Source organism: Larimichthys crocea, chromosome XXIII (assembly GCF_000972845.2).
Source record: "Larimichthys crocea isolate SSNF chromosome XXIII, L_crocea_2.0, whole genome shotgun sequence".
Classification (NCBI taxonomy): Eukaryota; Metazoa; Chordata; class Actinopteri; family Sciaenidae; genus Larimichthys; species Larimichthys crocea.
The window spans coordinates 8,771,175-8,795,288 of NC_040033.1; the positions used below are offsets into that span (position 1 = coordinate 8,771,175).

Genomic DNA, 24,114 nt, shown 5'->3' on the forward strand with positions numbered 1-24,114 from the left:
AAAATTCCAGTGACAGCATTTTTTTTAATCCATTATATCCATGAAACCAGATACCATTAAAAATAAATAAGCATATCAGGTATGACACATACAGTTTTTGTAGTTTATGCTTTCAGAAATGTTCTTCCTGAGCCGTACAGAGAAATGCACTTTCAAAACCTCCTGGCATAACTTAAAAGTGACCTTCAAATCCCATGCTTGGTTGCCTCCGTTGCTGCATTTTCAGCAAGCCCGTGCACTTTTCTCTGTTGAAGTTCTGCAAACAAGTAGCGTTAGCCTCGTGACAGCTCTGTCAGAGACAAACAAAACCAGACTTTCTCAGACTTAATGCCTTGGTTAATTTGTTTCCCTTGATCAAATAGACTTCATCACTGGAAGAATTTGTCACCAGAATGTGTTTGGTGGGTCCTGAGCTATAACTCAACACAGTCACTCCATTTGTCAGAGAGAGCCCTGACAGTCAGCCTAATTAGTTTGGTTGTGACAAAGGAGCTGTCTTGTGGAAACCGGGAACATCAATCCATCCATGAAGGCATGTGTTTTCATAATGCAGCAGAAACATGCCTATTAGGCATCAGGTGAACCTGCATCTGACAAAAAGGTCTAATTTTTTTTTTGGTTGGTTAAAAAAAAGAAATGTTTTCAAGATATGTTGTAAATATGTTTGTTTGTCAGGGTATTTTGCATGTTTTGATGTGATGCTAAGCAGTTATTTCATTCCTGGGTGTTTTGAATAAAGCCTGCATACAAATAAATATGGAAACATGCTACATAATCTGTCATCTATCGATACAGTAAAGATATACTGCCTGGCTTTTTATCTTCCATGATGTAAACTTTAAAACAACCAAAATAGAAATATGAAATTGATGGAAATATAAAATGGTTTCAGGAGGGACATGTTCACTCTCTAACACAGACAGGACTTTTATAATGTCCGATATTGTTTTTGTACACATGCACTTTATGAAGCAAAAACAATAGTTTGTCTTTTTGTCAAAATTCTGCCTCGCTTCAGCCAGACAGGACAGTCAAGGGAGACCGTCATCTATCATTTAAGAGTTATTTTTAACAGTAAGACATTAAAGTCAGTGCTTCTCCGCCTCTCCTGACATCCCTAAAAGACACTTTTATATAATCCAGAAACACACACAAAAAAATTACCAGTTCTTTTTAGCCCCAGGCTGTCTTTAAAATGTTCTACGACATCATTCTTTGGGGGATTTTTTTTTTTTTTAAAGGCAGTGTTCACACAATGAAAACATCCTTTCTGTCTCTGTTACTGCCTCTCTGCCAACACAATGAAAACATCCTTTCTGTCTCTGTTACTGCCTCTCTGCCAGCTGCAGCTTTCCTGTGTGTGTGTGTGTGATATTAATCTGTCGAATATTCATGTAATTAAACATTTATAAATACGGGGGACTTTTGTGAAAGTTGCTATCAGTGGGTCCGTTAAAGTGGCTCTACAGAATAAATGAATATATCTTGTGTGTGTATTATGTGTCTGCAGCAAGATAGTTTTTTTTGTTGCTTTTTTTAAAAGGTCACTTAAAAAAAACACATTGGTGATATCTCATCATGCAGGTAGGTTTTTGGGTTTTACTTGACAAGGTTTTGAAATAATTAAGAGATGACCTCATTAAAGTAGATATTAATTGAACTTTGTTTTAGCTCCTTTAAAAGATAACCTCACACTATTAGGAACGAGTGTCCCATTGACAAAATGTGGTGGCTCTGGCCGCCACTGTATTGGTAGTATTGCCTTTTCCGCCTCCTTGCTAATCTAAAAATCTGCAAACCTGCATCATCTGTGGACCTGAGACAGGCTGAATGAAGCCTGGGTGCTCAAATAAGCCATCTATAATGGTACCTAACCGTCAATCAAAGCAGCCACACCGTTAATTATGGACAACTTTAAGCCTTAATTAAGTAATTAAGTATTATAATACTTAAACTTAATATACTTAATATAACTTGAGTATGCAAAACAGAATTCTGCTCATTCCCAGCGGTAGATAAATTAAAATTAAAGAAAGAAAAATAAGTCTATCTCTATGGCTACAGGAGAGAATGGACATCCCAGTTCATGTATGCATGGATAGTGAATTGAGGGGAAAAAGCATGGAGATTCCTGAAGTGAGTACATAATCACAAGGGCATAGACCTTTTGCCATCCTCTATTTATCTCCCTAACAAAAAATCCATGGAGAAATGTACACATTTGTTTGTATCTTCACCCTCATATCAGTCTGTCTGTACAGTAATACCTTTCAGTAGCCTGGGACTGCAAACGTTTGCAGAATCCAAGGCAAAAACTTCACTCGACCTGAAAAATCGAGGTAAAGAGATGTACACGTTTTTCCTCTGCCATACATGAGATGCTCCAGTGAGGTGTTTTTTTTATCCCCCCTGTGGAGCGGAAATTGGTAATGTTTTCAACCTTTGGAGAAATCTTTGCCAGGTTTGAGAGAGACCTTTTGTAGCCCCGTGGCCTCAAAGAAGCTCTTGCAACCAGTGTTTGATGTCGATTGAGGAAGATAGACTAACTGCAGTCTGTACAGCGGCCTTTCATTTTGCCAGCAGTCTTCTCACACTGAGGCGTATTGATTTCACCACTTCCTACAAAGATGATATGCAGTAAGTCAATGTTACTTTGCATTTTCATACCACCTTCGTTTATTTGCTTTGGTGTATCTCAGATCTTAGGGTGCGTAAAGAAAATTAAGAGTGGATTTGACCGCTTTGAAGCTGCGTTCACTGTGTTGGATGATAGAGGAGAGGAGAAAAAAATAATCTATTTTTCATTTATCTCATCTGAGTCCAAAGAAGCATGGCATCTAAACAGAGTGACCTGCTGTGCTGATGCACTGCAGGTGTTAATGGGTATTAACATTCATGGCCTGACTTGTTTTTATCTACTCCTGCATTTTGTTTGCACACCTTGCTGTTCAGCACACAATCACTTTAAATGTAATGAAGTCTCAGCGTTTTTTTGTTTGCGTAGCTTGTTCACACAAAGTCAAGGAAGCAAGTTGTTTGGGTATTCTTGATGATTTTTTTTATTTGTTGGTTTTGTGTTCTGGGAAAAGGATGTTTTAAGCACCATTGTTCCTGAAATTGTTGTATTGCTGTTGTAACTCGAGACTAACTGCCATGTCGACCTTGTGCTAAATTCCACCAAGCAGTTCTCCAATCACAGCTTAGCCACTGTAACTAATCACAGCCTTTCCAAGAGACCCCCTTTACAAGTGTTTTAAAGAGAATATTTCACGATAGCTAACAGTTTTCATTTCGGCAAGGTCAAGCTTTTTCTGTTTTCAGGAACTACTAAGAATTTCAAATGTGAAATCTGCCACCGTCATCATTGTGAACTGCATTATGCTGTGTGCATGCAACAGCGTTAACCAGAGATGGTTAAGAAAAGAGACGCATCACTGAAGAGGCATCTCTCACTACCTATTGACTCTAATAGGAAAAGTAAACATGAGCACATGATTATGAGCTCCACGGTCACTGAAGTAAATATCGGGACTCGTTTTTCACAAGCCACATTTCTTCTGATAAATCAGGAGAAAATTAACTTCAGCAACAACGCAATCTTGCGATATCTAGGAGCACGGATGTCTCTTCGCTGTCGGCGCTGAATCGTTGGCCTGGCTTCACCAAAGAACTATAACTTTCTGGCACAACACAATCATTTGCTTTCATCGATCCACAACACTTTCAAATGAGGTTTGGAGATTGGGGGGCGAGGAGACCACGTCCACTGAGGAGAGCGTATAGAATATTTGGTGTAACCAAAGACCAACTACAACCAAAAAACAATTGTTTATTTTTATTATTATTACTATTTTAGAGTTAATGTAGAGTAATGTAGGAAGGTAGAGTAGTGCAGCCTGTCCAGTTATTGGTGTGCTACATTGAGGTTGGTTGACCAGAGTGGTAGAGACACAACTGGGTCAATCAGCTACTACGATGGACATATAGCGTAATACATAACCACAGCTGTCTATGAGCTTTTCTCATGTCACTGTAGGCCGAACCTGACAGACAGGCCAGAACCAGCAGTTCCTCTTCTTGTTGTTGATAAACTGTATTTCACAGGCTAGCAGCATCAGAATTCACCACGGATATGCATCCTGTCAGATACACTATGTATTTGTATGTCAGCGTGTGTGTGTGCGTGTGTGTGCGTGTGGCTAGCAGGCAGAAAGCCAGCATGACCCAACTTCAGCTTTTCAGCTTTAGTGCAGTGCTGCAGACAGCTGTGCCACAAACACGCTGTTGTGGATCACCGCGAGGGTCTTTTTATTTAGGTCACATTCTGTGCTTCGGCGGCCAACAGAAGGGATCTCTGTCAACTGCAATGAATACCTTTTAGTTGGACACAGCCCACTTTTTAAGTGCCCTGCAAGAAGCGCGACACTGTGCGTGTCTGTGTGGTATGTAGTGTGCGCTTTGTGTGAAGTCACTCGCTTGTGAGATGGCTGTGGGGAATGACTACTCTCTACTCTGTTAAGTGTGAAAAAAATTCACACTTAACAATACTAGAGTAATATATTGGCTTAATTCTCTCCTACAGTGATTTGAGCCCCTGGTTTAAATTGCATGAATTATTTCCCCAATTTCCCAATACATCCAGCAACCAGTTTACAGCCACGTCAAAGAAAATAATAAATCTGACTCACTCTATATTCATACACATAAATACATCCTGCATGTGCCGTACATGGTGTCCTCCAGTTATGTTATTTCATTCCACTGCTCGGTCTCCCTCATTTTCTCTTCTTATGTCCCCCCCCTCCGTCCTTACTCATTTATTTTATTTTATTTTTATTTTTTTATTTACCACGGTGGCCTTTGGTAGTGCATTATAAATCGCAGTAATGAATTCCCCGCGCTGGTTCGACCACACCGCTGTCACAGTGCTACACCAGGCTGCGTGGGCTCTTATTATTGTCTCGTTAGCTTCACCTCCAGTCCATTGGAAAACAGTGTGGGTTCAGCGGCTAGCCAGCCACAGCCCCAGATGAGTAAGGAAGGCAGTTTAAGGGCGCTGATGGATGCCATTGTTTTCATGTCGCCATGTAAGGGAAAGGTCGTTTATTGCAGCTTGCCTCGACCAGCCCAGAAGCTGTCAGCTGGGTTTTACTGGCCAATTAGTTTGCCTGTAGAGAAAAACTAGAGTCTGTGAGCATTTGTTGTGTTCGTGGATGGAGGTGGGGGGGTTGTGCATGCGTGCACAACAAGCAGGTGTACTGTAAAGCAGAAATGAATGTACTTTTTGAGTAATAACAGATGTGTTAAATCATTTGAGGCATTAAGACTCTTTGCAGAGGGTTTGCCCATATCTCTGCACTCCACAGTCCCACTGATGCTTTACTTCTAACAGTACCCTTGAACAAATATAGCCCATACTTGAGCTGGAAATAGATTTGAACCTCTTTTTGTTTCTCTCTGTTTTCTCAATCCCCCGTCATCTTTTATTTATTTATTTTTGTTACTGAAATCTACCAGAGTGAACAGAAATGGAATAGGAAGCTGGAGGACAGATTTGGATGTCAGGGGCCACATGCCAAGTGGCTGCTATATATAGAGATTTCCTTTTCTGAAGTTTTGAAGGACAAAAATAAAAGAACGGGTCCAAATCTAGTCAACATCATCAAGTTTTCTCGTCTGTGAAGGCGTGCCAAAAAGCATCTTCTTCAAATTAAAGCAGACGCAGACATTACACTGAGCTTTGAGTGTATGCAAATATGAGTTATTTATAATTCTCTTTTCTGTCTCTGTTTTCTTGTTTGTTTGTTTGCTGTGTTGTCTTGGTAGAACCAGTTTTGGGGCCTGTGGAAACTTCCCGCGGCAGCAGTTGGATGTGCACGTCGACCCAGTCACGATGACAATGAAAGGCCTGTCCAGCAGCCGTAGTCACCACCACACGGTGACCTGCGACCCCTCTTATGACTCTATGACCCTGGGGCACTCGGACCGACGGTCCTACTTCCTCAATCCTGGGGAGGCTCATCCTGCTGACCACCCGTGCTACACACAGCGGAACTCCTTCCAGGCTGAGTGCAGTGCCTACCCTGATCTGGCCAGCTGCACCTTCCCTCGCAGACATTACAGCTCTCACCATGAGCTGAAGGACGAGTGTGGCGCTCTGGTGCCTTACACAGGGCCGACAGGGAGCGGTAAGGGAAGTGGTGGTGGGGGTGGAAACAACAATCGCATCCCTTCTAACCTGCTAGAGCAATTTGAACGCCAGGCACCTGTACGGCGTGAAGGCTACCACACACTTCAGTACAAGCGCACTGCAGTGGAACACCAACGCAGTGACAGCCCCGGTCGAATCCGCCACCTTGTTCACTCGGTCCAGAAGCTTTTCACCAAGTCCCACTCCCTGGAGGGGCCTTCGGGGTCTGGTGGAGGAGGGAGCGGGAGGATGAATGGCAGTAAATCCAGTCCTGATGACCCACCCTCCTCTTCTGGTACCCTGAAGCACAGTAAGCGCAGCAAGAGCAAAGACCGATCCAAGTCGGAGCCTAAGATGCGCACTGCCATCTCAGGCTACTGGAGCTCGGACGACATGCTCGACCGGGAAGTGTGCCTCTACCACCATCACCACGGGGGCAGCAGTGGAGGCCTGCCTTCTGGGGTCATGACCATGGGGCGCCACCCGGACAAATCCCAGTCGCAGTACTTCATGGAGTCCTACAACACCATCAGCGCCCACACTCTCAAGACGTCACGCAGCAACAACGATGTGAAGTGCTCGACGTGCTCCGGGAGTGGCAGTGGAGGTATGCCGCTGGTGGGCACCCTGGATAGCCAAGTGCAGCTGAAGAAGAGCTCGTGGTCATCTACTCTGACGGTGAGCAGAGCAAGGGAGGTCTACCAGAAGGCCTCAGTCAACCTAGATAAAGCTCTAATGAAAGCCGAGCAGGGACGCACCTGCCACTTCCTACAGGTAGGACTGTTACAACAGCGCCACCTCTGGCATGTCATGCTTCATGCAGCCTGCGGTGCCAACTTCTCCCGCATGTTTCTGTATTTCTACGTGTTTGTTTGTGCATGTGCATGGATGACCGGAGAAGCAGTGGCCCAGAACCAAACCCAACATCGTTTCACGTGCCCACGTCTCAAATAATTAGGTTGACCTCATATCATCATAAACAATCACGTCATCTGCTCCTCCGCGTTTGTTTCAGTGTGCATGGAAATATTCATATGTGAGCATGTGAATGGCATATTTATGCCATTACTTCTGTTGCTGAACAGTATGTCAAGAGTCACATAGCAGTAGATAGCGTGTTCGCATTTACTCAGCGAGACAAATAATGCTGTGAGCTGCTTTTATATCCATTTATATCCGTAACAGATCAGGTTCGTGCACCATCACCATGAATCAGCATTTCTTTTTTTTTTAACCGTATACGAGCACAGGAAGGCAGACCAGAAACAAGCATAAATAGCCACAATTGTCACATGCATGCAGCTGCTGAGAGTGTACTAGTGTTGGTCATAGCGTAGTTGTGTGTGCGAGTGTGTATGTCTTATTCTGGGAGTGAGAGTAGGATGCTACTATGAGATCAGAGAGACAGAGGTGTGCAGACAAAGAAACAAAAGGATAAAAATGCTCTGGAGCCAAAGCTAAGTGGTTACACACACACACACACACGCATCCACACACACACACAGACACATCAGTGGGTGCTCAGTCACCGTTTTGCAACAGATACAAGTGTTTCAGATTGCATAGATTTCCTCACACCCGGATGAGCTGCAAATATAAACCAGATGAAAGAAATAGAGAGACAAGGCAGGGAGAATAGAGGGGAGGTTGTGCTTATATGTGTGTGTGTGTGTGTATTGTAGAAAAAGGACCAAAAGAGTGCAAGTGAGGGCAAAGTAGGAGGGCGTGAATGAGAAAGTAAAAGGCAGAAAGTGAGAGTGAGGGAAGTTCTGTGTGGCCGTGCATTTTAACAGATCAGGGAGGGATATTGTCGCCGCAGTACAGCAACATTTCTCCCAGCCTGAAAGAGCCGTCGCTTTTTTTTCTTTCTAGAAAAGAGAGACGGAAGTGGAAAACGGGCTTTCAAAGAGAGCAGCCCTGACTGCTTAGTCTTTTTGAGGTGTTTTTTTGAACCCCCACAACGAGAAGTTCACATGCTATTTGCATCACCTACTGCAGTGAGATCCTGCCATCCGTTGGTTAATGCTCACGCTTGAATGAATGCCTAACCTCTACATGCACTTGTGTGCAAAATTCACAGGTGAAATGTGCTGCACCACCACTGTAAGAGTAATAGAATTACAAAGCATGACTTCATTTATGGGTTTTTTTTTCTCTGTAACAATAAATTGTTGTGACATCTTCCAAGACCCCGGCCTTTTCCAAGATGTCACCACAGTCTGTTGTTGCCCCTGACATCAAAGTGAGCTTGGTTTCCTAGCTACGCGCCGGTCTGTTGAATGATTCTCGTGCACTTTTTTTCCTCGCTCTGTATCTCAGACAGAGAGAGAGAGAGAGAGCCAGTGCCCTAACAGCCACTCACGTTGGGACTGCAGTGCTTTTGCTGAACAAAACCCCCTTTGTTTCCCCTCTCTCCCCATGTCTGATGTCTTTGACTCTCTCTCTCTTTTAGATTAGGGCTAGGAGATAGCATTACCTCCTTTTTTTATTTTTACCTTCATTAGTGTCTGAAAAGTCAGGAGAGCAGACAGAGGCCAGGATACGACAATGTTTTGCCAAAGCAAATAATTCCCTGCGTTTTGATATGCCGTATGCATCGCCATCGCATGACAGACAGCGCACGCTTATGGTATGATCGAGGCAGACCCTGCATTGATGTCACTATTGAGACATGTGTGATACAGGTATTTATATCAGGCGCAGGTGGGAAATGTTGCAGCCTTGCTTTTGTTCAAGTGCATCTGTATGAGCTGTCATGTCTGGAGGGTGACCTGTGGTCGCTCCCTCTTTACCTTATATCTCACCTCATCTCTACAGGTGCCTCAGGATGACTGGAGCGGGTTCTCTCCACTGGGGAAGGATGATGAGATCCCGTGCCGGCGGATGCGCAGTGGCAGCTACATCAAGGCCATGGCAGAAGAAGACAGTGGCGACTCGGACTGCAGCCCCAAACCCTCGCCCAAGGTCCAGGCACGACGAGCCAGCTACCTGAAAGCCACACAGCCGTCCCTCACAGAGATGACCACGCTCAAGTAAGTGTGTGTTGTAAAATATTACATTTACACTCCATCCATCTATCGTCTTGTCTTAATTGACTAACCGCTGCAGTATTTATGTGTTCATGTATGGACTGCATACAGCGCCTGCCTGTACGTTATGTCTGTATACAGTACATGCTTCTGAACATAATGTTCAAAGTGTTCGCATACTGTGCCGTTTCAGTGAAGCAGATGGGAGAGATGGAGGGAAAGAACGAGAGACAAGTTGACAAACAGAGAGAGATGAAGGCAGTCTGTGTTACCCAAGCGTCTGCCTGGCAGCAGTCTGGCTTATGCGCCAGTTCCTGACTCTCAGTGGTCACAGCTTAATTACCTGTTCTCAGACACACACTTCAATCTTCATAGCTGGCCTCTGTATCTCTACAATCACACACACACACACATTGAAAAGGCTGAGCTTTAATTGAAAATACACAATGCCTGTTCATGTACTGAAGTCTCTTCAAAAACAAATCCCATGTTCTAAAGAAATTCATCGTGGGCCCGAGAACATGTGAGCGATATTTTTCTTTCCCCCGGAGCAATCCTTCTTTTTGAAAGATCTGAGGTTAAAAGCTGAGCTTTCATCATTTTGAATAAAGTTGTTTCTCGTTGCGGAATGCATTCTCTGCTCAGCAGCATATTTAAACGGCGTGAGCTCATAAAGTATTCAACAATATTAGAGCCCATCATGATTTCTGACTTTGACAGCATTTAAGTTAGGAGGGAAGACGCTCAGCGGGAGTTCTTTCGGACTTCAAATATCTTTCTGAAGGAAATTCAAGAATTAGAAGAATGAAATCCATAAAAATACAGTAAATTGGAAATTTTGGTTTTATATAATGTGGGTCTTATTTATTTGACTGACTTTATTGTAATGATGTTGCCACATGTCATCATAACGAACATAAGTGATGACTAAAACTATGAAGAGACACAAGTTGTATCATATATGTCCTTCTACCATTTTTATCCTGAAGGTCCAGCGGGGGATTGTCAGAACATAGCACAAATGGAACATTATATTCAGAAGCATGTTTTTATTGGTGTATAATCACCAATCAAATATTCTCGATATGGTGTTTGTCCGTGTTTTTTTGCCACCTCCATAGTTTCCTCCTACAAGCTCGAAAGGGGAAGGTAAGGCGAGTCGGTTTGCAACCTGCAACTTCCCCACTAGATGCTAGTAAATCCGTCACACAGGACATTTAATTTAATATGAACTCATAGCCAGTGAAAATGTTTTCATTTAAACTGCCTTCAAACTGTAAAAGACTTCATATGAGGCAGCACGGGGCTGTGACTGATTAGCTGAGTAATATACAGAGATGAGAAGAGCACCAGTGGGTGCTCAGTCACTGTTACTGGTTGCTCAAACACAAGCACACACACACACTTGCACACACACAAACCCTTATGTAAGTGCAAGTGGCGCAGCTTGGGGCCCACTAATGGCTTGAATTTGGCCCGGGGAACGCCATCATCATCTGATGGAACCCAGTGGAACAAACCAAGCTGCAGTGCTGCACAATGGAGATAGAGAATGAGGCGGGAGCAGCTGACGTCTTGTTTTCACACTGTGCTTTTGGGAGCTGGCACAAGTCTTACACTCCACAATGATTAAATAATCAGCTTTGTTCTACCATATGTCTCAGAGCCCATCCTGTGACCACTGTGTCCTTGACTCGTGATAAATTGCTCCTGAGAAGTTGTGGAATCTGTTTACTCTGCTAACCTTCCTCCTTATTAACACATATAGTGTACACGTGAAGCGTGGTTTTAAATGGCTGGGATTATTCTTAGCTGAGAAGCTCAGGAGAAAGCGACACGCTCTTCTTGTTTCCTTCAGTCACTCTTTCTTTTGCCACAAATTCATTTATTCCTGGCCTAGATTTTATCGTGTTTATTTTTTCATGTCTCAGCCAGGACAGACATCCTGAATAATAGTTTGCAGTAATCACATCCCCATTTTTCTGTCCTTGCATCCTTCCAACCAGTCATCACTCTGAACGCTTTTGTTCCGACAGTGACTAAGAAGAGGGGAAAGAAGAGAAGGTAGAAAGAAAATGGAGGATAGGGAAGTTGGGCACGGAAAGCCTCTTTAAACGATGAAGCAGGGTGAGCCGGCTGACAGGAAAGATGAGGTGAAGCAAACAAGGGGACAAATGAGATGATGGTGGAAAAAGAGAGTAAAAAAACAGATTCGGGATTACAAGAACACTTGACAATGCAGCAGAAATCAACAGACAGCTTTCACAAGCCCTGATTCCTGACTGTCAGAGAGGAAGGTGTTCATTAATGTCACTTGTTCCACAGAGGGACACCCTGGGACAGGCTGAACTTCCCCCCCTTAGGTGGTGCTGATTACAGGCGAGGTTTGCCATTGACATCACTGGTTCTGCCTATAATCAGGCCCACAGGGAAATCAAGAGCAGATGTGAATAAGGATAATGGTGTTTGTAGATTCTTCCTTTGATTCCTCTGTGCATCATTCACAGTCTCCAGATATCTCATAAGGATAGTTCATGTTAATTTCTGGGGTTTAGGATGTGTATGTAGATTTTCTTTATTGGGCTGAATTATGCACCTTGTGTTTTCTATGATCAGTTGATCCATGAGAGTAAGAAGATTGAAAATCCTGTAAGGAAAATGGGAAATATTGCAGAGCAAAGTAGAAAATAGCTAAAAAGTTAAGACTAAAATGTACTTAGGACTTGAAGAATAGTCAAATAATTTAGGGAGGTTCACAATTTGTCAAGCCTGTCTTAAAATAATAGGCCTGCACATTCTGAACTGGTTTATCTTGAGAAATGGTGAACCTGTCCGCTAAATTGTATGTATTTAATCAGCTGCTTAGAGGTTATGAGAAAAATATATAACTGTCTTTATTTTTTCCATTTTGGTCTTCAACTAAGCGTGTTATTTCTTTCTTTATTTAAATAAACCTTTTAAAGTGTTCCAACTGTAATTTTCCCAAAGCCAAGTTGTCTCATTCTTTGTGCTTCTTCTTTCAACAGTTCACAACCCCAAAAAATATTCAGTTTACCTTTTTGGGTTGTCAGACAGCTTATTATAAGCATGTGTCACATCTGGAGCTCCATATCAGAGAGGGGTAGATCAGTAGTTTTGGGCCACTTTCATGTCCAGCTTAAGGTTCTAGTGTCAGAGGAAGGACATAAGAAAGCAGCATGTGTCTTAACAACTACATTCATGAATCTGTTAAAAGCAAACTGCATCCTGCTTTTGCCTGACAACCCCACACACAGAGAAACCCCGGTTTAAATATGCATCAAAAGCACAGTGTCACTGCAGAACACCTTGACGGGAAACCTCACATTAAAAAAGAATGAACTGTGTTGGTAAAAACAAACTGGCAAGCCACCGGGAGTTTCAATAGATTGTGCTCAATATTAAAAAGCCTGGAAGACAGTGTGGCTACATGGAGGTGTTTTTTTAAAATTGGCAACTGTTCTTCCAAAATCATCCCTTTTATTCCCATTTCAATAGCTCATCTGGCCTTTCATTCGCCTGCTTCTCTCCACTGTCCTTTCCCCCCCTACCTCTATTCTTCCATTCAAGAATGAGTAATCTAGTTTGCTTTGCTGTGGTAACCGCGCTCTATTTTAAGGAGGAAATACATAATTAAAGCAAGGCCTGACCTGGAGGCAGAGAGTCATAAGAATTGTGTGTGTAAATGTGTTGTACTCACAAGAGTGTGAAATAAAGGGGGGTATTGAAATAGAGTTTCTAATCTGAGATGTATTCATATCTCTCCGTGCACTGAGTTGGTTTAGTAGGCCACGATGTTCATCAGGAAGAAAGCGAGTCAGCTTTTTAGGTTTTATTTCCCCTGATTAATGAATTGTTTAGCTGGCATCCAACTGCTGCGTAACCTACACACACACACACAGACACACACTTTCACATGTACCCAAACGCATGCACGCACATAGGCGTGAAGCATGCTGAGCGATCCGATTGGAGGCAGGTGAGAGCTAATGAGACACCTATTCATCTTCCTTGGAGACAGGGATGTGTTTGTGCACGTGTGTGTGTGTATTTTTGTGCTGATTGTGTTTCTATGTTATATCTGTTTTTAGATTAAACATACCTCATAGTTCCTCTTCTGACTTCTGTATGTGAGTGTTCTCAACGTTAAGTGTTTTAGATAGTGCTTACAAGGTGCTTCAAGGACAGGCTACCTAAGCTTACTGCGAGTGTTTCGCAATACTACTGCGCTTGTTGATTAGATAAGGGTGTCTACCTGAAGCAATTGTGGATTGATCCGTATCTTTGGGTTCATACGCACTGCCAAGTGCTTTGCAAATACCTTCTCACTCTCTTTTCATCACTTTTGTTACCCCTGCTCTTTTTCCGCCTCCATCTCGCTTTGTTTCTAATTTTCTTTTACCTGTTTTTTTTTGTCCTCCTCTTTATTTTCTCTCTCTCTTTCCTTTTCCTCTTGTGGCAGGATTTCCACAGAGCACTCACCCAAGCTACAGATCCGGAGTCACAGCTATCTGCGGGCGGTGAGTGAGGTTTCCATCAATAGGAGTCTGGACAGCTTGGACCCGGCAGGGCTGCTGGCCTCGCCTAAATTCCGCTCGCGAAACGAGAGCTACATGAGAGCCATGAGCACCATCAGCCAGGTTAGTGGCATTCAGGGGCCCATGCCTCTCTGCCTTCAGTCCTTACACCCCCTGTACCTCCATTGCTATGTACAATAAGGTTGTGCAGGGGCGGAGGAAATCCCATCCGTAGTCGTCTTAAGGCGCTGAATTAACAATCAGGTCACCATCCGGCAAAGTATGAACAGTACGAAAGCCCCCAATCTCCCAATTAGTGTATACGTCTGCGTGCTGTTTTCTGGAGCTCAGATGATTACAGGCGTATTCAGAATGGCTAATTAAACAGGAGGGCATACAGAACCCCCCCCCCTTCACCTCCATTCCCCTCCTTTACCCTAATATGCTCCTTCTGCCTCGGCATACTTTGTGAGGCAAAATGACAGGCTAAAAATGTTCTCTTCAATTTGGCATCTGTTGTGTAAGAGATGAAAAACGGAAATTAACATGCAGCCATATAAATGGAATGAATAATTGAAAGTGGCGTTGGTTTTTTGAATGATGTTGGGCAATTGCCCTGATTTGATTTCATTGTTTGTTGAACACACACCAGCACTCGACAGCGGAGGTCTGTTATTCTCACGGCCGCTGCAAAATAAAATATTAGTCATGTTGGATTTTGAGCAAAGCTTCATACTTAAACATATTTGAAGTGACAGGGGAAGAAGCTAAGCTTACCTTTTTGCCTGGGGTTACACAGATATGTACTCCCTTTCCAAAGCCCGTGGGCAACAGTTTGCCTCGCCTGCTGAATGATACGCCCTTGAGACATTTCTTCAAGTCCTGGCACAGAGCAGGCCCAGAGGAGAATGACATGCCGGACCTGGCATTCAACAGAAATGCCAAAGAATAAAAGAGGTGCTGCTAGGCTCCCTGTCTCACTCACTCACTCTCATATTTGACACGTATGTGCATAAAGTGTGAAGTGATGCACACACAGAAAGAGGCTCAGCATCAGTGGATAGAATCGAGGTCCACAAACCCTTCTGACTCCAAGCTCTACAGTATCACACTCATTACACTGACAAACACTCAGAAAGCCACATCCCATTCCTATGTTTTTCTCCCTGCGTATACATCTTTTTTTTTATCTGGACCAACTAAACAAGGGCGACTTCAAGGTATGGAATGGAGCTTCATGTTGTCTGCCCTCACGTAACCCAATCTGTAACACACACCCATCTCACAAGTCTCTGTTGCACTGGCTGATGATGCAAGTGTAGTTAGATTTCCTCGAATCACACCTTAACTCCCAGTAGTCCCAGCTTTGACACTTCTTTGACAGTTCTCACCTTTAATAGCAACACGTGTAGTGTTTCACTCTGTTGTCTGGCCCCTTTTTGAAGTTTTATCCTGCAGTGATTCCTCCCCCTCGTCACTCCTTGGAACTTCTTTGATTTTTTTTTCTCTAATATATATTTATTTCTTTTTCTTTTAAGTGTATGTAAATTGTTATACGTGGCTTCGAGCTTCACAAGGCAGTGTGTGGAGGTAAAAGTCTGTACGAACACACAGCAATTGGATTAGGATGTAATACAGTATACTGAGCTTGACTAGTTTGTGATGCTACGCCGAAGACGATCAAATTGCACCACCTAGTCTGAGATCATAGTTCACTGCAAAATCGTATTGATTGCATTTTATTAATGTAAAAAGAACTTTTCTCAGTAAGAGTAAGAGTCTTCTTTAAAAGGCACTTCACAGTTATTTGTTATTTCTCCAAGAGAAGAAGAGAAGTGTCTTTATTTTGTATTTGTCTGCAAATATTCAAATTATAATAATGCTGGAACTCTGTCTTCTATTGCAGCGCCCAATTTGTGATTTAAGTGTTTTTGTACTTCAGATTTCTGCCTAGTAAAGCTTTAATCAGTGGAATAGCTCTGTAACATTGAGATGGCTTTTGCTTCTGTAGTATATTGTCCTCTCTCCTTTCTTTTGCACTGCTGCTGTGCACCTGTGCATTTTTATTTCTCATTTAAATTTTTTTCCCTCTGCTTGGGCTCAAACCTTCTTGTTTCTGTCTGCGTGTGCGTTTTTTGCGGGTGTTTGCGTGCGCGTACTGTATGTCCGCATGTGTCTCCTCCTCCGCAGGTGAGCGAGGTGGAGGTGAACGGGCAGATCGAGGCGGTGTGTGAGTCAGTGTTCAGTGAGATGGAGTCGCAGGCGGTGGATGCCCTGGACCTGCCGATGCCCGGCTGCTTCCGCATGCGGAGCCACAGCTACGTGCGTGCCATAGAGAAAGGCTGCTCGCAGGAAGAGGAGGAGGGAGGCGGCACGGTGGGAAACAGGAGGACCAACTCACCACCGCGCACCACCACCACTGTCAGAACCATCCAGAGCAGCACAGGTCGGTTACTTAACGCACACAGACTCATGTGCTCATGAACATGTGTGGACATACATAATTTAACGCACATTATAAATTGATATGTGTGCATAGAAAGTATGTATTATAGATGTGCTTTGAGTCTAAGTTATGCAACATGTGTCACCAACAACAAAAACATGAATTGGTGCTGCGGTTACTGCAGCGTGAGATTTGTCCTTGTATAAAGATTGAACATTGGATCAAGGGCCATCAAATCAAATTTGTAATTCTGTCTTGCACTGACTATTTTTCATAAAGGAAAGGGTTCCTTTGGATAGCTGACCGAGGAGTAGTTTCACTTTGCAGACCCGAACTCTCTCCATTATTATCCATGTGACCCAGTTTTCTTCTCAGATACAATATGATGAATGCAGAACTGTTTTTTTTTTTTTTTTTCCCACATAAGAGCTTATTCGAGCTGTAAAGCTCAGTGGCTGCTGGGTCTTATTTTAGCCCTCTTGTGTGCCTCATGGTCTGGAGCGCTTGGCTTTCCAGCATTACTGCATGCAGTATTGATGCTGAGTGTTGCTGGCATCCAGCACTGGGTGCTTCTATGTTTCCCCACTGCGAAATCCAAACATCATTCCCACACATCGCACATTGTTGAGTCACCGCCGCCTGACGCACTCTGGCTTTCTCCTCCATTCCTTTTCAATTATGCCAATTAAAAGAGCAGCATTTCCACAAAACCCAGCCGACAAGGTTACAGTCACCTAATTAAACACATTTACTGCAAACTGGAAAATTGGCAAAACTAGTTTAATCAATTCGAAGAGCTGTAAATTGACTCAGAACAAACATTAGTTTAATGCTGTTTAATATTTGCTGCCTCCATCTTTTCTTATACCAGTTAATGGAATGAATCAAATACGAGGTTAAGTCCTGGTATTTTTATTATTTCACATCTATTGACAATTCAAGGTAACGACACAATTAAGGACAATAGAGAATTCAGTTGATTGCTCCACTGCGCGGTGGAAGTTATTGATCTATAAAAAGAGACTGAAAAGATCAAGAGAGGGACGTTCAGAGCTCTTTCCCCTGAGGAAGGAAGAGATAATGAAGACCATCTATCAGGTGAAGTGTTGTAGGGATTAACTCTGGTTTTCGCACCAGTCGGCCGCTACACGTGCTCCAGAGAATCTCTATTTTTCTTACTCCCAGCTGTGTGTAGTGTCTCTCACACGCTTGCAACTGTCACGATCTGTAATCATTTGTTGATAATGTAGAAGTAACACCTTTAAACCGCTCTCAGGTAAGAAATCCGAGGTGTCTGCATGTGCACGCACGTGTTATGTGGCACACATGTCTGCAGCAGTAGCCTCACAGCTGTTGCCATTTTAATGAACATCCATTTTTGGCGCCTGAGTTTGTCATATGATGAATGGACAGTGCGGAAGTACAGAGAAGAGATATTAGTGCCGTGTGGTCGTTGATAATCCGACATCATGCCTCTGCTTCCAGTTGAGAACAATCCTCTCCGTCTCGCATAGCTCTACCTGATTGGCTTTCGACTTCTTGTGACCCTTGACCTTCATTTGCTGCCGACCTTACTGTATCTCGTAATCAGCTGCAACTGAGGCTCAAACAAAGGAGACAGGTGGACTCGGCGCGAGTGATATATTATGAGGCATTGTGGAGAGCAGTTCACCGCGGTGGGTAGTGAAGGTTGGGGATTGCTTCAGATTACTGTCATAGTTGCACTAGCGCACAATGCATCACCTCCGCCTAGATCTTTACCACTGAGTCGTCAGTCACTGTAATTAATTAGCTACCTCTCCCTTTTCTCCTCCTGGGGAAAAGGCTGTGATTGAAGAGGAGAGGAAGAGAAAGAGATTGGAAGGAGGATAGAAAAAGATCTCACTGACGACCTTTCCAGGTCTCACTCTCCTCCTTCTTTAACACGTGCACCGTCGTCACGGTCTCGTCATGTGGGAGTTTGATTTAATTACCATTTTTACACTGAGATTTACACACAGTTCAGGCAATGTTCGAAATACCGGGATTGCAGGCGGACTTGGACCCTTTAATTAACACCCATAAACCTTAATTAATACCCCCTGAAAAATCTTGAAATCTGATTTTTGGTGGTTTCAGAGATTAAGCTAATTAGGTTTAGCTTTTTGCTAAAGGGGAGGAGACAGTGGACATAAAGTTATGCCGCCCTCACAAATTAACGCAAGCTATAAATTCAGGCTAATTAATATGGCTGTGCTCTTCTGCATATCTGAAAAATCTAATTTACATCCAGCACACATATGATCTATTTATGGACTGCCGTTATCAAAAAATCATTTTAAGGTGAAAACACTTCAACATGGTCCTAAGACAAAAACAAAAGAAGCACATAAACATAAAACTAAACGTTTAAATCCAGGAATCCAAAAAATACATGACAGTGAACAATGTGCGTGATGGAAGTGTGTTTCATAACATAGCACTAGTGTAAAAAAAAATGATTTTGAACATGAATATGTATTGACCATGTACAGTTGTTGTTGTTGTTTTAACCCTTACTACTGGCGCTCATCAGCAAATTACACTCACTATTAGCAGCCATTAATAGCATTTCGTTAACATAACATTGTGTTTGTTAACTAGGTAACATTATTTTTGATTTACATTTTAAACATTGTAGCTTCTCTTTTGATTTTATTAGTGCCTATTGAATATAATATAATGCTGTTGTGTGATTAGAACAAATTCATAAAAGGACGTCTAGACTGTGCAGTAATAGTCAAAAGAACTGACTGGCAGCTTGCACAACGATGTGACACGTTACCTCCCATCCCACATGACCCATATGTCAGCGTGGCATAACCGGCACGCACAATGGAGATGTGCTGTAACATCATTGTATGCCGGCTTTGTGCTCACACACACACACACATACACACAATACACAAGGCTCTTATCTAGAGGTTTGAAACATTCTCACATTTATAGATTACACATAACTGATGATACGGTAACTTCCTGCCAAGTAAGCAATCACAGGATTTTTTTTTTCCTGTTGTTCCACCATGCAGGAGAAGCGTGCATGCTGATGCTTTCACGCGCATACACACACACACACACACACACACACACACACACGCACGTACACTTTCATACATTTCACAGGAAATCAGTTGGGAGCCCAAAGTGAGAAGTGAGAAGACGTTGTTGTGGTGAATATTGCATGATGTTTCAAAAAGGATGGTTCAGGAAAACAGCCCCGCGTTTATGGTTTCTGCTCCCTCTTGTCTCCCCGCAGCAAACCGCCAAAAATCACACACACAGACACACACACACACACACACACACAGGTGAGAGACCTATCCGCCTCCGTTCATGCTCCTCTCCTGTTTGCCCACTGCGCTGCTCCAGCCCATTATTATTGATGATCTTTTTAATCCTGAGGAAGGAGACTGAAGTAAGGGGCTGTCCTTTGATCTTCTCTCTTTGAACGTCAAGTGGCTGCTACTGCCTGCCTCTGTGCCCACTCAAACTGGCATGTACACACACACACACACACACACATATTATTACTGCACTGGACAGACACATTGGACTAGACATCAGCTCCTTTAGATCGGTTTAACAAAATCTGGAGCAGATCCTTTTTCTAAAGCTTGGGAAAATCCATCGCAATCGGTTAATGTGAGGATTTTATGGCCTCTAAAGCCCCCGGCTCCTCCACCCTGCGTCGTCTCCAGTTATCATATTCATCACCTCTTCACTTCGCTTTTGTCTTTCACTTCCTTTGCACGACAGCTAGATCCCCTGCCTTTTCACAGCAGAAGTCAGGAAGGTGTGGGTAAATCAACCTGTTGTTTCACCCAAAAGACGAATTGACCTTCATTTAGAAAGAGTATACACACATAACTTTTAAATCTGGGAAATGTGCCACAGTTTCTCCTTTTCTTTCTCACCCTTGGTTTCCTTGGCTCACTGACCTGCTGTCAATTATCCGGCCTCATTTTCACAGCTTCTATTTTTCAGAGGTGCTGAAGGATTGGCTAAAAAGAGTGGCTTTCCTTCCCCATCTGCTGTAATAAGCTACAGGACAATGTTTAATTTAATGGCTTTGAATTTCCAACGACTTCCAAACAGGCGTTATGCTCAATAAAGCATTCCTTAAGTAAGTGTTTGAGGCATGCTTGTGGCTCATTTTGATGGTCTTGTCAAACACTCAGTGGAATACCATCTCTTCCTGTATTCATCTGTTCTTATTGTGTGCTATCTGAATTACTGAATAACTTAGATTGGCCACTTTCTTGAAGATAATTTATGGATAAATGAAATATAGATGCAATTAAAGATGCAGATTAGCATATACGGATATATGTTCAGAAGTTGTTTGTAGTGCAACCTAATCTGAATAATGTTATAAATGATGATAAGAGGGAACGTACAATAATCCAACAATCAATCATGTAGATTTTATTTCTATAACAGATCTCATACAAAACATTGTAACAAGTGCTTCACACAATAACCCTCCACCCCATTTTGAACAAAAGCACAACACTGACTGAGGAAGCGCCATATCATTGTCTTGCAGTGAGGAAAAACTGGAGACAGGTTAGAAATAAATACTTTCAAAAAAGTAAATAAACCCATTAAAATATGTAATAGTAAAATAATAAAACTCATTAAAATGTATAAATAGTTTGATAAAATGGAATAAAAGTAAAGCATAATAAGATAAACAAATAGCTAAAACTAAAGGTTAAGATATGTAAATAGACAAATAAATACTAACCACATAAATAAAAGTGAAAATAAGGGAACCTATTAGAATATATCTATATAAACAGAAAAATGTATAAATATAGTTCAGGTCAAAGCCAAGTTTTCAGTTTTCTCTTGAAAATAGGAACATTGTCTGCTGCCCTCAGGTCTTTAGGGAGGCTGTTCCACAGTGAGAAAATGATGCCTCACCATGGGTTTTCATTCTGACTTTTGGTATTATTAAAATGCCACTGCGAGAAGACCTGAGGGTCATCGAGGGTTCATAGGTTAAACAGAAAACAGATAGATAGGTGGGACTAAGACTAGGAGTAACAATGCTGTGTGTGACCGTTTAATATATCCAACATATTATGAAAATCCCTATTCAATCAGACTTGTCACCCAGAACAACTTAGTGTTAGAGAGGAATGATGCCACTTTTATTTGTGGTATGCCATGTATGTCATTAACAGTAACCTTATGAAATCAAAATCACTGCTTTACTTCAAATTCAAATCAAATCAAATTTTATTTGTATAGCCCAAAGTCACAAAGTACATTTGCCTCGGAGGGCTTTCCAATCCGTACAGGGAGTGACACCCTCTGTCCTTAGACCCTCAGTTCGAGTGAGGAAAAAATGACTTGTGGTGAGATCACCTGTGTATTCCCAGCTCTACAGCTCAGTACTACAGGCTAAAATAAAGCCTGTACAACACTGCCCCCAGGGGCTCGGTGTAACACATCACTGCACCTCTGCTCTTTCTTCCCACAGTAGCTGTGTGAGTGGGTGGATGAGAAGCTACCAGACAGCTTGACCCAATTAACAACAATCACTGCCATCCCTGGCACTTTTCCAAGAGTTCTGTTCAGGGAGAGCTTGTGAGAATAAATATATTTGGATTTCCCATTGTGCTAAATATAAGTGGCAGGGATACAGACCGCTAAAGTCTGGTGGAATCAAGATCAAGCCGAGCGATTGTCCAGATCTCGCCTCACACCTTCACCGGCCCGCGCAAATTTCCAAGAGCTGGGCTGTAATGTGTTTTTCATATGTCAGCATGACTCATATGTTAGAAAAGCAAAGAAAAATGCCACCTTGGGGCCTCCTGTGTGTTCTCATGTGGTTTGAGAAGGTCCCCTCTCAAGGTGGGTTTGAAGAGGAGTACAGGTGAAAGCCCCCTGTGGCAGCATTAGCTCTGACAGAAGTATCGGTCCTGAGAACACTGAGGTGAGCTGTGTTTCTGTGCTGCATGCTGCTGCAGTCAGTGACTGTGGATTTGGCCATCTGCTTGCCTGTGTCTGTTAATAATAGAGTGATGAGCAAGGTCAGGAAGGAAAACGATAACTACGCCTGTATGAATAAATATGATTTGTTCATTTTTATAGCACAAGATAAAAAGGATTAGACGAAGATCTAAGTTGGTCTGATTTATGTAACAAGAAGATCGTAACAACACTTACCCACACTGTAAAAAAATAAAAATATACAATAGCAAGGGGTAACCCTGCATTAAATCCTCTCCTGGATATAAAAGTACTGTGCCTAATCAACTACACAATGACCACAGGGTGGCAGTCATGAGACTATCTGAGTTAGTGAATCACATCTGTTTTGTCTTTCTGTGTTTATTTATTATAAAGAAAAACAAAAATACAAATATATATATATCAGTATATTATAGTGTATGTTTAATTTTTGTTTTTGGCTCAGTTAGAGCGTCCAAAATATAAACTTGAAGTTGTTTTATAGCATCACCCCAACTGCAAAACACAAGGACAGCATATTAAAGAAAATATATACTAAATATGTAAAAATGATGTGGTCCAGAATATTTATCATTTACAGCACTCCTGACTACAGACAATGTGTTGATTTTTTTTCCCCTTTAAATTAAGAGATCTTGTGGGTTTTGCCCTATAAAAGAGTTTACACTACATATGTGAAGGATTTAAGGCTACTTTTGATGTTTTGTTTACTAAATATCTTCTATATTGTATTGTATTGTATTAGTTTAAAGGGATTTAGGATCATTTTATACCTGGCAGTAAGACCAGAATTTTGTAAGATAAAAAAAAAATAATGGTGGACCATGTGCAGAGAATTTGGACCGTGCCTTTTTTGTATTTTGCTGCAACACATACATAACATAACAGTCTAAATTCAATGTATATGTCTCATATAATCTTACAGGTTAAAGCTACAACCTCCAAATATTGAAGAGAACATGTATAAGACCATGTTCTCTCTCTCTCTTTGTGACTTTAATTTATTTCCATTTTCCATCAAAAGGTTCAGGGTTATGTTTGTCTGTTGAACTGTAAATTCCAAAAAAATATTTTTAGAAATTATAGATTTTAATTTGATGACAATTTAATATTAAAAGACCCCTACGAGTATAGGAGTACCTGCATGCACAAGTCAAATAAAGCAGGTTTTATTGTCTTTTCATATATACAGTACATAATGAAACAAGACAGCCTTGTGCTACCTGAAGCATGAAACATAGTACCTTAAAGTGCATTATTAATTATTAGACTTTTTACATGACGGCTTGGTTGGGTGCACTTTAAAAGTCAGAAGGGGAAGTGTTGGCTGCATCTCTGTGAAGTTTTCTGCATGACTGTGAACGGGACTGTCCCACCCAGCGCTGCATGAGCTGTTAAGTGTTTGTGCGGGTAGGTGGGGGGGGGGATCAAGGCGCGTCCACATCCTGACATAAGATCCAATATCGTCAGAGTGGAGAAGGAAAAGAGGCAGAGAGGACTCCTCCGGTCAAGCCCAGCTCGGCTCAGTGTTGTGCGGACTCGCATCTTTCATGACGGTGCTTCAGTGTGTCTACAGCGCGCTGCTCGGCATGTGTGACTTCTGGATCCGCCTTTGTGAGTAAAAGCCGCTGTTGTGTTTCTCTGCCGGGCATGATGACCGATGGCGAGCTGCGGCAGGAGAGTCGGAGGCAGGAATATAGTTTGCATAGCCTTCAAAGTAAAAGCCAAAATTGTTCGGGGTGCAACAAATAAAGATACCAAAATTAAACTATGTCGAACACACTGCAAGCACATTTGTAATTGCAAAATTATATTTATACGCTTACAACAGTGTGCACAAAGCATGTGAAGTGCCCAAAAGGACAGGTTGTGCGGTTGAAATTCAAAGTGCGTCACTGGCTTTTATTTTGA

At 42.4% G+C, this 24,114-nt stretch overlaps 1 protein-coding gene across 2 annotated transcripts in view; it reads left to right on the forward strand.

The window, feature by feature from the left end:
* dlgap1b (discs, large (Drosophila) homolog-associated protein 1b) overlaps positions 1-24,114 on the forward strand; it is an 87,550-nt gene that overhangs the window by 39,718 nt on the left and 23,718 nt on the right. Inside the window, exons 2-5 of one of the 2 annotated variants that reach the window (XM_010740877.3) lie at positions 5,827-6,964; positions 9,008-9,222; positions 13,700-13,877; positions 15,945-16,200. In XM_010740877.3, coding sequence (XP_010739179.2) covers positions 5,894-6,964; positions 9,008-9,222; positions 13,700-13,877; positions 15,945-16,200 — 1,720 coding nt within the window. In that variant the 5' untranslated portion in view covers positions 5,827-5,893. Of the gene's footprint in view, positions 1-5,825; positions 6,965-9,007; positions 9,223-13,699; positions 13,878-15,944; positions 16,201-24,114 lie in introns of both variants that reach the window. The other variant, XM_027274127.1, reaches the window with a different exon arrangement.